This window comes from Coenobita brevimanus, chromosome 23 (genome assembly GCF_032717465.1).
Source record: "Coenobita brevimanus isolate Jiangsu-jjx chromosome 23, ASM3271746v2, whole genome shotgun sequence".
NCBI classification, from domain to species: domain Eukaryota; kingdom Metazoa; phylum Arthropoda; class Malacostraca; order Decapoda; family Coenobitidae; genus Coenobita; species Coenobita brevimanus.
Genome location: NC_136976.1, coordinates 75,124,441 through 75,140,543, shown reverse-complemented (window position 1 = coordinate 75,140,543; position 16,103 = coordinate 75,124,441). Strand labels below are relative to the sequence as shown.

Here is a 16,103-nt window from a genome sequence, read left to right as displayed (position 1 = left end):
GGAATACTGGGGAAGTATTCTTTCCCCTCCTCCCAGGGGCGTACCTACAGATTTGGGGGACCAGGGGGCTAGGTTCTTTGCGGGGCCCCCCGCCAAGAACCTAGCCCCCCTAATTCTCAAAACTTATCTAATATCTCAGCCGGAATTGTTGGGATGATAAATATATATATTTTTAAATATTAATGGAAGGGGGCCCAGCAAAGAACCTAGCCCCCCTAATTCTCAAAACTTATCTAATATCTCTGCCGGGATTGTCAGGATGATAAATGTATTTTCAACCCCTACACCGTGGGGATGTTTTCGCCGCTCCTTGCGCCTCCCGTGGGGATATTCGTGCTCCGACTGACTTTTTAAAAATATTTGCCAAAAATCAATTAATCCTAGAATATTAAAATTAAATATGCATAGAGTACATACCTTCAGATTTCTCCTGGGATGTTTGTTGAGCCTTCGTCAACAACCGTAGGACTTGTGGAGACTTCTGAAGTTGTGTAACGAAGTCTCCACTTTACACATCCCGACACTCCGTAATATGATTACCACAGCCTGATAATATCACTACAAACACTATTCTATCATTTTCAAGTAGTTTGGAATCCATACTCCAAAAAAAGAAACACTGTGAAAGCAATGTAAGTTACGAGTGCGTACGAGCTTCCCACGCATGCTCGTTCCCAGCTGGTATTCTGTCATTTTATTATTCATAAACACACTCACACTTTATATTCCTATTACTTTATTACACTTATATATATCTACAGTATTTATTCATAAGTTTCCTTCAGTAATAATAGTTTATTTTCACTCCAGGCATTCAATTTCTCATTCAGTAAAGTACGTAGAGAGCCAAGGTTTCACTTTCACTGCCATTACTTCAAGTATTTGTACTCATATTCTTATATTACTAATTATTTACATTTCTATTTACATTTTCTATTGCATTTTCAATATTTACACTTCTATTTCATTTACACTGTGTTATGCACTGTCACTTGCAGTAACTTACAAAACTAAATTCCACTGATCAATCATATTTACATCCACTGCTTTCACTTGCTATTTACACATTATTTATACCATTTACATTTCCACTTGCACTGTTTTAGAGTCACCAGAAAAATCGTAGTCACTGTCCATCATTATCACTGATATTAGCCAGTTCTCGTTCCACACCAGTCACTTAGCCCTTTACCCTTTTCCACACGTGGTTTAGTAGGGGTAGAGGTCACAGGGCCCTTTGCAGAGGGCTAAGGATAGGTGCGAATCGGACATGGTTTCACCTTGAAAGACGACAGTAAACTGAACGATGTGGCCTAGAGGCAGGGAAGAGTTGACAATGTCAGCCTGGTGACAGCTGCTGAGTTATATGCTACGAAATGATTGGCAGGAAATCTAGACAATACATAATAAGTTAGGTAGTTCCAGGTGAATGTAAATATTGCTTAGGCTTCTCCCTTCCTTTCTTATATATATTTTTGGTACGAGAACAGGTCATACGGCATATTTCAAGGGTAAATAAACAGGGAAAATTAGTGAACGAGTGCCCGTGAGGTGTTGCCAGGTGTTAATTAGCCCATTCCAGATGTATGGCAGTATCACCACAATTTCTGCTTACAGTATTACAATGAGAAGTAAGATCTAAAACATATGAAAACAAAAAGTACAAGATGCTAACAATATGGCCCAGTGAAATGGACCCCACACCCATTCATTCACTTTTGACTGTACATCCATTCACTCACCTTTCAGGCTTTTCTATTTCTCCACTTCACAGATCCCAAAGGCTAAATCATTATTCACATGCAGCTCCATCTTGTCAAATATTTAAGTGACAAGTACAATTTCTGTATATACTACTGTTTGTATATAATATTCACTGCTATGGGAATAGACTGAACATGCAGTATCCCAGTGGCTATTTTGTACATAGGCCAGTCCCATAGCTTGAGTGGTCAGCAATTACCTACTATACAGGTGCTCTCTAACCTTAACTCTGCCCACATACTTGTACCTTTCCAGCTCATTTCAGGTAGCTCAATGACAAAAATATGGCAATACTCTGGCTCTACATACTTTCCATTCCAAAGCACTCCTTGGTGACTACCACCATATTCTAGCAATAATAATCTGTTTCTACAACTCGGCATTCAGGATGGACAGATGACAATTTTAGGTCAAGTTAAATTTAAAAAAGGATATCAATACAGTATTTGTTTGTACTATACACAGTATAAACTCATTCTTCATCTTGTTGATAATATTGAGTTCCAATTTACTCTGACTGGTCTAGTAGAGAATGCACAAGTAGTTCAGTCCTATTACCATCATGACAAAAAATATTAAAAATATCCTTGGAAAAATATTATCAGCTACTGGGAGAGCTACAATATATAACAGATGCTGTTTTTGTAAAATATCAGTGTGTTATTGTCACTTGGCATTAATAGCTTTCCCACTTGCCAGCAGTGTGACATTATGTACAGTCCCCAGCAGTCCCGAGCTTTCAGGCAATTGTCAAGCTTTGATTAACACCTTTAAATCCAGATTCTGTTTTTACCTCAGTGACCTAAATTATATAGTATGTCTCCCATAAACACGTCCATCCAGTTGAATATAAACAAATCACAACACTGGCACACTGTAAAAAAATTAAGGACAGAAAGAATCTTGCCTGTAGGTGTGGAACAGAGTGGAGGACTGAACATTGTAAATGTACAAGGGTAAGGTCGCACCTGAAGCTTTAAGCTGCTGCAGCAACTGTACAATAAATGGTGCTTTACTTGATGCTGGTTCATTCTCTGTCTTTTCATTAACTTGTGTACAGGTGCTTTTCATCTGAAGCTGCTTTACTAAAGCTGCTTTGTTGTGATGAGGATGATTTAATCCTTCACTTAAGGTTGCTCATGATTCACTGTAAAGTTGAAGACAGAAATGAGTCCTTTTTGTGGTTGTAACTCCTCAACCATGAACAAAAATTATGCACATCACTTGACCCCTTAACTCCAAAGATGTACTGTATATTTTATACTTTATATTTACAATCTCAATGCCATCCATCCATCCATTATCCAATCCTACGTTGCCCCATGAGAAGCGTAGAAGCCCGGGGCTAGGCAGTTGGTCCTGACATTTAAGATGACAGTGACCAACCTCACTCATCCCTGAGTGGCATTACGTGAGCAATAAACCCCAATCACCCCTTGGATATAAATCTTCACTGGCTCAATCCGATTAGAGCACAATAATTACCCACTAAACCACCAGGCACCAAAATTTGGTTAAACGGTTACCACCCAGCATAGTAAATGGTTTCCTGGTGTACAGGAAACCATTTGGCTTGTCACTCAGTGTAGAGTCACCCACAGGCAGAAGGAAGAGGAAAGAATGAAGGAATGATAGACAGAAGAGGGAGTGTAATGTCACCCGCAGGCAGAAAGATGAGGAAAGAATGAAGGAAAAAAAGACAGAAGATGGAAGGAAAGAAGGATGGAGGAGAGGACAGGGCAGACACCCGAGAGCAGCACTACATTGAGTGAGTGGATGGTGAGCGCCCCCACCGAATCTCTATGCAATTCCATTAAACTTATGGAGGACCTCTTGTAGTAAAGGGGTTGTAGAATGCTATAACTAACACCTCCAGTTAGAAAAATTACCTCCAAAGCATACAAAAATTGTCCTGTAGCTGCAAGGATAAAATTCAAGGTACATTGCCAGATTCAAGGGGTTTGAGGTTTTTCAGATTAGCACTTTGAAGAGGCATGCTAGTATTGCAGCCATGATATAAAATTATCGCACATACCTACTTACGTTCACTCCCCCATAAATTACCAAAACTATACCGCTGTATACGTTAATCATCAGACTGATATGTCAGTGTTATAAAGTGCATAATCATGAAAATTCCATCCATGGATCCTTCTCTGTCTTTCTTCCCTTCATTCTTTCCTTGTCCTTCTGCCTATGGGTAACTTTACACTCCCTCTTCTCTTTCCTTCATTCTTTCCTCTTCCTTCTGCCTGTGGGTGACTCTACACTGAGTGACATGCCAAATGGTTTCCTGTACACCAGGAAACAATTTACTACACTGGGTGGTAACCATATAACCAAATTTTGGCGCCTGGTGGTTTAGTGGGTAATTATTGCGCTCCAATCGGATTGAGCCGGTGAAGGTTTATATCCAAGGAATGGTTGGGGTTGATTGCTCATGTAATGCCACTCAGGGATGAGTGAGGGTGGTAACTCTCATCTTAGATGTTGGGACCAACAGCCTAGCCCCAGGCTCCTACGCTCCTCATGGGGCAATGTAGGTTTGGATGATGGATGGATGGATGGATAATATATGGGAATTCTTTTTTTTTTTTTTTTTTTTTTTTTACTCCAATTTTGTTATAGTACTGATCTGATAAGTAACCACATGACTGCACTGTATTAGTTTTCAATATGTGACCCAACATGATTTTAGTGACAGTTACAGCCTTATTAGATTTTATTTTACAGAAATGTCTCCTGTGAATTCTTGAATATTCCTTCAAAAATACACATTCCAGGAATGGGATTCACAAATGTATCTAGCTGATTCAATGTCATAAGTTAGATATGTGTTTTACACAAAGAATTTGAGACATGGTAAATTTTTCACTTCTGTTGCAACATTTCCAGCAAAAACAAGACTTAGTTGTGATAATTTACCTTGTAAACAAAATTTGTTCTGCAGGAAGGACAAGAAAAAGAGGGTGTAGAATCTTCAAATGTCTCTTGTTCTTCCTTCAAAAATAACTCTGAGTTACAAGAGAGAAATGACTGTGAATCTGTTAATAAACCTAGACCCAGACTTGCGACTAAGGCTGTTGCTTGTTGGTGAAGGCAGGAGTTCTGCATCACTGTAACCAACAGACCACCTGTATGCATTCAGCGGGACCACTTGTATAGGTTACTGTGATTCAAGCTCCTGCCTACATCGGCAAGCATTTGGTGTGGACACAGCCCAACACTCCATAACTTCCCCATGACTTCAGTATTACATAATGTTACCTGACCAAGTCCTCAACCAAGTACACACAATAGTCCGTAAATACCCTGTTGTATGTTACCTGATTTTGTTAGAAAAAGGAAACATAAAAAGCTTCCAGAGTAAAGTGTAATAAAGAATTGTTACTGTGTTCACCTCTCTCACTGATGATACAGTTTGCAGGTGACACATACTGTACTTGCCAGAGATCACAAAAGCTTCAGTTACATCAGATGATTTGACAACTCACACAACCATCAGCTCTCTCTCCCACTCTCACCTGCAAAAGCTCTCTGATTTTGATAATTTAAGGTGTATATGTGTGGTTGTTTTCCTGTAACCTTAGCCAGACATGAATGCCGATGAAGACCAACTTTGACGGACACAGTGATAGGCATTAATATGGACACAAGTATGAATGGTTACAAAGCAAAATACGGTGAATGTTTAAGAGCTTATTCTCTCATTTTAGCTACTGTCTCCATGCTCATAAAGATGCCAATAGCCAAAACATGGAGACAGCTTTTAGGTCCATGGTCCATATTCTTGTAGGCCTAAGAACTTTTGTGATACCTCTTTCTTAATTATACAGTTCTTGTAATTATCATGTTAATGATCAATTGTGTTGTTTTTGAAATCTATATCAATTGTAAAATTACAAAATTAACATATATGGAAATACTAATGAGTAACATGCAAAATAAATAGCTAAGGAAAAGGTGCTAGAAAGCTGATGAGAATATCAACCTTAAACTTTTGTTGTCTCCCTTTTGCTATTACATTTGTCAATGCCTGATTTAAAATGATGTCTCCAAAATGCTGTCTTACTCAACCACCCCAAACTAGAGGAAAGTAAGAAAAGCAGCTGCAGCCAGTGTGGAGATATTCATCTTACACTGCTGAATCTGTCTTAAGATGTGTACATTTGGGTCAGTTAACCTCTTCTGTTTCCCCCCCCCCCTAGCACCACATGATTTCATTCACTTTCAGCACTTCCCTTGGTGAAGGTGTCAAAGAAGAATGTTTTCTCATCCTTTCATTCACTGTGCAGTATTTCCTTAAACTGTCTGGTGGTAGCAAGACTAACTGTGACATCTTCACAGTAAAAGGTGCTGAAGAGAGATGCCTTCTTGCGGAGCTACCAATGTACCCACCCACAAAAACATTCCTCAACTCCTTCCCTATATCCAGAAAGGACAGTAGACTGTAGAAGGGCAGCTTCACCTGTAGTCTGACAAGTTAGTTACAGAAAAGTGAAGAGGACACAACAACAACAACAATCATAGTGAAAGGGTTAAAGACTGCAGCAGTGCGGTACAGGACCATTACAAACAAACTGTAGTTTATATGACTTGTACTAATATATCCTGGTGAAGAATATGTTGTCCAATTTCTGTTAGGAAACATTTCTGTCTACTGTATATATAATGAACCTGAGACCATAGTTTTCAATATTTTTTAGATTCTAATAATACAAATGTATTTATCTTTAATTTAAGACAAATTATCTGAACATATGTGAAAAAATATATTCACAAAATCTCAGCTTTATATATAAAACAGTACTGATGTCAATTCTGTGTAAAGAATTCCAATATGTAAATGCTAAGCATTAAAACTGCAAAAAAGGATAATTGTCTTAATATCCTAGCTGAGAGTTGTACATACGTGAGAGAGCACACAGTGTTGTACTGAATGATGTGAAAACCATACCAAGCTGAAACAAAATTTAACATAGGAAGCTAATGTTACAAACAGATACAGAAACATGTACCGACTTTAATAATTTGATTTAAAAAAAAAAATCTTTGTTGACTGAAGTATCGTTAGACAACAGTAAAAATTCTCACTTCACAAAATTCAATGATATACTAAAACAATACCAGTACATAAATTTATACAGAAAATTCCATGAACCATAACTTTAACAAATAAAATTAACACAAACTGAACTACTTTGTAAGAGCCACCTTACTTGGCTGATATACATAAATAAAATAAAATACATACCACTTGACAATAATTTACAATACATTACATGAAAAAAAAAAGCTCCAGGTACATATAATTAATTTTTTTACAGATAATTAATGCCTTTTTCTCTTATCCTTCTCTGCTTTCTTCTTGACGTGCTTCTTTATCTTCGTTTTCCTTTTCTCAGCCTGTGCTTCTTTTACAGCTTTTTTGCGTTCCTTCTTGGCTGATGGTGATTCATTCCTCGGTCGGCCATCAGTGGTTCGGCTTCTCCTGTCATTCATTTCCTCTTCCTCTCCACTTTGGTTTTCATCTATGTGGACATTAAATATCATCTTTCATTATCCTATGCCAATTTCCCATTCTTTGGAAGGTGTTAGTGGGATCAAATATAACTATCATTATCACTATATTCTAACCTTTTTTTTATGTAAGGACTGACTGAGACAGGATCCAGAAGAAGGGAAAGAAATGTGCAAATATAGAAGAACTATCAAGGTGTGAATAAAGAGAGGTGTCCTCACCCCCAGTGAGCTCTGCAGTAACTATCTATCTATCTATTGCCAGATACCTCAATCCCGTAAGGGGTGGCCACAAACAAATCACCCCCATGTCACCCTGCCTCCCACCACTGTGGTAGGTGGGGGAGCCCATCATCCATCCACTTAGTATAGCGGTACTCTGTTCTTGGGGTAGCTGTACACTGAATGGCAAGCCAAATAAATGATTTCGTGTAAACCAAGAATTCATTTATAATACTGGGTGGTAACCTTATAACTAACCAACACGTCTTCCCTCTGTGACAACAAGTGGGTTCGCAGAAGGTTAGTGTCCCTCCCTAGAAAACAAATAACTAAAAATACAAACAAGAGGCCTCGGAGTAGGACTGACCAACAGGTGACGACTAAAGATCGAACAAAGGACTCTGTAGTAACACATTTTGGAAATGACTTTTTTCCAAGGGACTTTTTAAGATTTATCAGCAGACTAAAAACTGTTCAACAAGGAATATACAAGAATAAGCAGAGAGGAAGAGAGAAACTTCAAAAAAGTTATAACTGACAAATGTAAGGAAGAACCCAAATTGTTTTATTTATTTGTTAATGGCAAATTGAAACAACAGGAAGGAATCAACCAACTGAAAGTAGAAGGAGAGGTCTATAATGACGCGGCAATGCAAGCTGAAATAATGAACAAATGTTTCCAATCGGTTTTCACTAATGAAAGGGACTTTGTGGAGGGAGAGGGTGTGACTAGAAATGTTGTGATAAAAGACATAAAAGTGGAAGTGCAGGAAGTGTATAAACTACTGGAAACTCAAGATGTAAGGAAAGCCCCAGGACCGGATGGAATCTCTACCTGGGTATTGAAAGAATGCAGAGAACAACTGGCAGATAAGATTCACAATTTAACTGTGTGTTCTCTGGAAGAAGGGAAAGTGCCTCGGGAATGGAAAAGGGCCAATGTGGTACCAATTTATAAGGGAGGAAACAAGGAAGAACCCCTGAATTATAGACCAGTGTCCCGGACCAGCGTAGTTGCAAAATTGTGTGAGAGAATCCTGAAAGACAGATGGATAAAATATCTGGAGGAGACGAACATATTGGCTGAGAGCCAGTTTGGATTCAGATGTGGAAGATCATGTGTTTCCAACTTGCTGAGCTTTTACTCAAGAGTGATTGATGTGTTACAGGACAGAGACAGCTGGGTGGATTGTGTGTATCTAGATCTGGAGAAAGCCTTTGACAAGGTACCCCACAAGCGACTGATATGGAAATTGGAACACATAGGAGGACTGAAGGGAAACGTCCTGGAGTGGATGTGTGACTTCTTGAGAGACAGACAAATGAGGACAGTAATAAAGGACAAGATGTCTGGATGGAGGGAAGTAACAAGTGGAGTCCCACAGGGCACGGTGTTAGCACTAGCAATGTTCCTGATTTATGTAAATGATACGGTAGATGGAGTGAACAGTTATGCAAGTCTGTTTGCTGATGATGCAAAGATCTTGAGGAGAGTAGAGGTCGAGGAAGACTGTAAAATGCTGCAGGAAGACCTGAATAGGATCCAAGATTGGAGCCAGATGTGGGAAATGAAATTTAATGCAAAAAAATGTAAGATATTGGAGATGGGTAACAGTATCAAGAGGCCATCACTGAATTATTTGATGGGTAATGTACCGATCAAAAAAGTGAGAGAAGAGAAAGATTTGGGAGTGCTGGTCCAGGATAGTTTGTCACCGGAAAAACACATGAACCAGATAGTCAGAGAGACGTACAATCTCTTGACTAACATACGAGTGGCATTCCATTACATGGATGAGGAAATGATGAAAAAATTGATAGTGGCCATGATCCGCCCCAAGTTGGAATATGCGGCAGTAGTGTGGTCCCCACACAAGAAGAAAGACGTAAATAAGATCGAGAGAATACAAAGAACAGCAACCAAGATGGTCCCCAGCCTGACAGATCTGTCTTACAGAAAGAGGTTGGAAAAGCTGGACCTGCCTATGCTAAAAGAAAGGAGAGAAAGGGGTGACATGATTGCAGTGTTCAGGGCCATGATGGGAAAGAGATAGAACTGATAAAAATTATCTGTTTTTATGGGATGGGAAAGTAACAAGAGGACATGGAATGAAACTGAAAAAGCCAAGTTGTTTGAAGGATATCAAGAAATATAGTTTTCCTGACGGATGCACAGACCTGTGGAACAGCCTGGACAAAGAGATCGTCCAGTTTAAAAATTTAAACCAGTTCAAAGAAAAATTTGACTTAATGAGAAAAAGAGCCGAGACCCAACGAATGTAGCTCATTTCCTGTATATCACAACTAGGTAAATACATCTAAATACACACACACATACATACACACACACACACACACACACACACACACACACACACACACACACACACACACACACATACACACACACACACACACAAGTGCATGAAGGCACCCAATACATGAGGCCTGGGATGGCTGTTGTTAATGTTTTTGTTTTACTGTCAACATTATAGTGCATTAATCTCTTGCTGCAGCGTGTTCATAGTTATATTACAGAATATACTTTTTACATATCCTAGTGTTTTATTTTTGTGTATTAGTAATGAGACTATGACTGTAAAGTGTGAGGATAGCTTGAGATGTAACTGCCAGTTAAGAATGATAAGTGGGGGGTTGGGTTGGGTTGGGGTATGGGGAAGAGTTGGGGGCTGGGGTAGAGGTGGGTGGAGCTCGTTTCTTCCCCCCACTCCCATCTTCCCTGGTTGTATAGAGGTCGGAAGGGGGCACCCCTGAGCAGAAATTAGTGATCATGAGTGTACGTGATCATTAAATAAACACTTAAAATGATATGGGTTATTGTCTTACTCACCGGAAATGCATAGAAGTGTACGTGAATAGCTGCAGGCAGGTACATCTAAATCCAAGAGCAAGTCCAAGCCAGAAAAATCCTTAGATAAAGCCCAAAAAAATTCGAAAGACCAAAAAAATTCTAAAAATTTTGCCTTGAAAAATTTGGAATATTGAGATTTTCGGATTACTGGTGGTTGGATTGGAGGACTTTTACTGTACTTTCCCTACAATGCTTAATAAACTTAAGCCACAATAACTCTTTATTTTTGTACAGGGGTACAATCAAAGCCTTTTTCCACTCTGCTGGCATAGTTTCACTCATCCATGCCTTCTTACATATCTCCAACAAGCACTTCATTCCACTCTCTCCACTACACTTAATCATCTCTGCATACAACTCATCAACTCCAGCTGCTTTCCCATTTTTCAGCTGCTTCACAGCATTCTTCACCTGTGCGAGTGCCACGTTTCCTGGCACTGCATTACTTTTCTGCACACCCCCAAAACCAATCATGTGTACTGTAGCTCATCTCTCTCTATTCCCATTCATCAGGCTTTCAAAATATTCTTTCCATATGGTCCTTACTTCATCCCCGTGGGTTAATAATCTACGACTTATATCCTTCACACTTTCACATTTCTTTCCGTTGTCACTTCTACATTTCCACACCTATTTCCAGAATAACTTCCTATTTTCAGTGTAATTTGCATTCATTTTTCTTCCCAGATCATTGTTTACCTCCTTCTTTTTCATCTTAACTAGTCTATTTACATGCTTCCTGCTCTCAACATATTCAGTTCTTATTTCAATCGAGAATCTCTCCTGAAACCACCCTAGCTACTTCTTTCTCTTTTCCTCCACGGCTGTCAACCTCTTCGTCCCACCAGGCCACACCTTTCTTCAGAAAGAGAAAACTACAATAAAAGGCAAACTAAACATCATCATCATCATTATCATTATCCAATCCTACTTTGCCCCACGAGGAGCAAAGGAGCCCGGGGCTAGGCAGTTGGTCCCGACATTTAAGATGAGAGTAATCAGCCTCACTCATTCCTGTGTGGCATTACATGAGCAATCAACCCCAACCACCCCTTAGATATAAATCTTCACCGGCTCAATCCAACTGGAGCGCAATAATTACCCACTAAACCACTAGGCACCAAAATTTGGTTATATGGTTAACACCCAGCTAGTAAATGGTTTCCTAGTGCACAGGAAACCATTTGGCTTGTCACTCAGTGTAGAGTCACCCACAGGCTGAAGGAAGTGGAAAGAATGAAGGAAAGAAAGACAGAAGAGGGAGTGTACAGTCACCCGTATGCAGAAGGACAAGGAAAGAATGAAAGAAAGAAAGACAGAAGAGAATGGAAGGAAAGAAGGATGGAGAGGAAAGGGACATTAAATCAAATAAGCCACACTCACAGTCACTCACCATTCAAGTCCCCTGGAATCCTGACTCCTTATAGGCATAAATTTCCATACACTTGCTTCATAATATCTACTGCACAATGTCAATGCAAAAAAAAAAAAAAAAAAAAAAAAAAAAAAGAGGAAGGATGCCAATCTGTCATGTGCTCCTCCATATAAAAAATAAATAAAAAGCAAACAGCCTTACCCTCACTTGATTCTTCATCTCCCGAATTTCTAGGCAGCATCTCAACAGGAGCCTCAGCCCCACTCAGGTCCTTGCTGAAGCCTAGCACACGGCGGTAATGAATGTCCTTCTCTGTCTTCTCTCCGAGTTTTAGCTGCTCAAAGTCTCGCTCAAAATCAATAACCTGACAATACCAAAAGGGTTAAATGAAAGAGCTAACTGTGAGTCACAATATGCTGTACCAGAATGTACCGAGTAAGTGAAGGAATGTGCTAAGCAAGTGAAAGAATATGCTGAGTGAATGTGGGAATGTGCTAAGTAGGAATGTGGCAAATGGCAAAATGTCTTGAGTGGCAGTGTGTGATAAACTGCTGAGTATGCAAGGAAATGTACTATTCAATGCGGTACAAACTTAGTAGATCCATCTCTGTCTGAGGAATTCACTAATTTCTATAACAATCAGCCTCCCTGGAATGGGATACACTTTTGCTGGCAGTTCCTCAGATTAACATCTCAATAAAACAATGAGACATAATGTTCAAATTCAGTCCTAATAGCAAATTAACACTTTCTATTCTGACCTTAGCGAAGCTGATGAACATTTGGTACTGATGTTCTGTTTATAAATAATTATAAAACAGCATCATAAAAGGAAATATAATATTCAATAATAATCTTTAAAAACTTTTAATAGAAAATTACTAGGCAGGCAACTACTACTTAATAATAAGGACCATCTTAGACACTTAAAATACTAAATGAAAAATTTATGAGAAAACTGTACAGATGCTCTAGGTTAAGAAACCAGATGCTCTAGGTAAGAAACTTACAGGAAAACCATCATTAAACATGCAAGCAGAGGATGTTGGTCTACAGGTGAGAGGATAAACACAATCTTAAATAGCTTCTCTAGTTGTGTATGATAATACTGAAATGCACTATGTACTATAATAAAATAATCTACCCAGCTACCTACAGCCGGACACCTTAATCCTGGAATGGGTGGCCGCAAACAAGCTGCTCCCATATCACCCTGTCCTTCACCATCAACCCACCTTCCCACAAAGAAAAACACCACCTTCATTCACAAATCTTACCACCCCAAGCAGCTAACAAGTGACAATTCATCCTCACTTGATCAAGAGTCTTAGGGATGAACACATTCTTGAAGATCTCCTCCTCCAGTTTCTCCAAGTCAGACAGCTGCACACGAGACCGAGAGGCAGCCAACTCCTTCATCTTCTCCAGGTTGGCATCTCGGTTCTCAGCAGTCACACTTGGATCAACAATGAAGTTGAAGAGTTCCTGCACAGTCATGGTTGCTACGGACTTCTTGCGGAAGTATTCTGTTTTGGGAGGGTGATGGTTAACACATTAAATGTATCTGGCAACGTGGCACTCTTCCCCATTGCAACACGAAAAACTCTCGGCACTCCAGTATTGCTCAGGTTTTCAGAGCAGGCGGGAGTGAGTGATGTTTATGAGGACTGAGAAGTCCCTCGGCAGCATGAAATGGTATGAACACCAGTGGGTCAAAGAGCATTATGAGAAAAATATACCACACTTTCGTGATATGACCCGCCGGTGGACGTACCTTGTGTGTGACCACCCATGGGTCATATCGCATAATGAGTAATGTATATGATTCTTTTGCGATATGACCCACTAGTGGACATACATTATTTGGGAATATAATTTGCAATACTAAGATTTATGTTACGTATATCATAATACTGTACTCCTTTTTAGTATTTCAGACTTGAAAGATGGTCATTACTAAATTTCGATGTCCCTCATATTGTCACTTTTAAATGATTCTCCCACTGAACCGCTATGTCCTACTAAAAAATGTAGAAGTATTAGCAACTCCTCAGGAGAACAGCACTACTTATTAGAAGCAGAAGGGCCAAAAAGGAAGTCTACAAAGAGGTGTGTAAGCTGCTGTGAAATAATATACTGTACATAAGTGAAGGATCCAGGGTGCCTTCAAGAAAAGCAAAAAAGGTATCAACTTTCTGCCAGGCAGGCGATGGGAAGCCTTACCTCTGTGTCTCATGCTTTGCCACCAAACATAACTGAATTCCACACTCAGGTTGTCTAGCATATCCTGCATTTTCTTCACTTTTTCCCAGAGTAAAATTTTGTACCGGTGAGAGAATGGGAATATGTTTTAGGTATATGTGCGGGAGTTAATGAGAATGAGAGGGCAAGAGAGGGAGTATGTCTGATGATAAGCAAGAAGTGGAAGGAGAATATAAGAGAGTATGGAACAGTGGGTGCAAGGATTGTATGGGTGAGGATGAAAGTAGGTATACAAGCGTGGGTGATTGTATGTGTGTATGCTCCGACAGAGGACCGAGTGGCAAGAGTGAAAGGTGAGTTTTGGGCGAGAGTAGAAGCATGTATGGACAAATTTGAGAGGAGCGAGAGAGTGCTTTTGATTGGAGACATGAATGGCAAAGTTGGGAATGTACGAGTGGATGGAGTGGTTGGTCAGTGGGGCGTGCCAGCTGACGTAGATGGGAATGGTAGTGCTTTGGTGGACATCTGTGCTGGTAAGGGGTTGGCAATAGCCAACACATACTTTTGACATAAAACGATCCACCCGTATAGCCTACATGGAGAGTAATGAGGAGGATAGATGGTGAACTTGTTGAACGAAAGGCAATGATAGACTACGTGTGTGTGGATAAGTGAATGAGAATACAAGTGTTGGATGCAAGAGTGTAGAGAGGGTGGGGGAATGGAGTCTCAGACCATCACTTAATGATGGCCAAGGTAAAGCTGCAAAAAAAATGGTTGAGGAGACGAAGGGGAAGACAGGAGGAAACAGCTCCTGTGAGAAGAGTGGAGAATTTGCAAGATAGTGAGAAAATGGCAGAGAATAAGAGCACTGTGGAAGAAAGATTGGGAACGTATGAGCTAGAGCAGATGGAAGGGGTGGAAGACGTATGTAAGATATTCATGGAAGAGATAGGCACAGCATGTGAGGTGGTTTGTGGAGTGAGGAGGAGATGCAGGGGTGTGCAAGGGACAGCATGGTGGCATGATGAAGTGAAACGAGCTGTGGAACAAAAGAAAAAGGCATATAGTGAATGGTTAGCGAGTAGAGGTAGGGGAGAAGATGAGAGAGAGAAGAGAGAGGTATATGTGAGCAGGAGAAGGGAGGTGAAGAGACTGATGAAGGAGATTAAGATAAAAAGCTCCATTTTCAGTGCTATCCTGTCTCATCTACAGTCTCTCTTCCTTCAACCCAAACTCACCCTTTCACACATACCTTTCAGACTCCTGGTCATCCTCCTTTCGGGACTTAGGCGAAAGCTTTGCTATTGCACTTGACATCTCAAAGGCTTTCGATCGAGTCTGGCATAAATCTTTAATTTCCAAGCTGCCCTCTTACGGTTTCTATCCTTCTATCTGTGCCTTCATCGCTAGCTTCCTTTCTGGTCGTTCCATAGCCGCTGTTGTAGACGGCCATCGTTCTTCTCCTAGATCTATCAACAGTGGTGTTCCTCAGGGCTCTGTCCTATCACCAACTCTCTTCCTTTTATTCATCAATGACCTTCTAAGCTGTACATCTAACCCTATCCATTCATACGTTGATGACTCCACCCTTCACCTTTCCATTCGGTTCCCGCAACGCCCATCTCAGCAGTTACTTCAACAAACAAGGAATGAGGCTATGGCACACCTAATGTCTGACTTGGCTCGTATCTCTGACTGGGGTAAAAATAATCTTGTTGTTTTTAATGCATCTAAGGCTCAGTTCTTACACCTATCAACCCGTCAGTATCTTCCACAGGTATACCCACTAATGTTTAATAATATTCAACTTAATCCTGCATCATCCTTGAACATGCTTGGGGTTTCATTTACTCGGGACTTATCTTGGAAAGATCATATTACATCTCTTGTAAAATCTGCTTCCAAGAGATTGGGTGTGCTAAGCCAACTCCGTTCTTTCTTTACTCCTGCACAATTGTTGACTCTATACAGGGGTTTTATATGCCCCTGTGTGGAGTACAACTCTCATGTGTGGGGAGGCTCCCCACATACAGCTCTTCTCAATATGGTGGAGTCAAAGGCCTTGCGTCTCATTAACTCTCCTCCTCTTACTGACTCCCTTCAACCTCTGTCTCTTCGCCACATTGTTGCATCTTTATCTCTTTT

The 16,103-nt window shown here is 40.1% G+C and overlaps 1 protein-coding gene across 1 annotated transcript in view; it reads right to left on the bottom strand.

The window, feature by feature from the left end:
* Positions 1-6,930: 6,930 nt before the first annotated feature.
* RIOK1 (RIO kinase 1) overlaps positions 6,931-16,103 on the bottom strand; it is a 33,424-nt gene continuing 24,251 nt past the window's right edge. The window contains exons 11-13 of the mRNA XM_080267200.1: positions 13,068-13,279; positions 11,955-12,117; positions 6,931-7,295 (exon numbers count right to left, since the gene is read on the bottom strand). Coding sequence (XP_080123326.1) covers positions 7,096-7,295; positions 11,955-12,117; positions 13,068-13,279 — 575 coding nt within the window. The 3' untranslated portion in view covers positions 6,931-7,095. The remainder of the gene's footprint in view (positions 7,296-11,954; positions 12,118-13,067; positions 13,280-16,103) is intronic.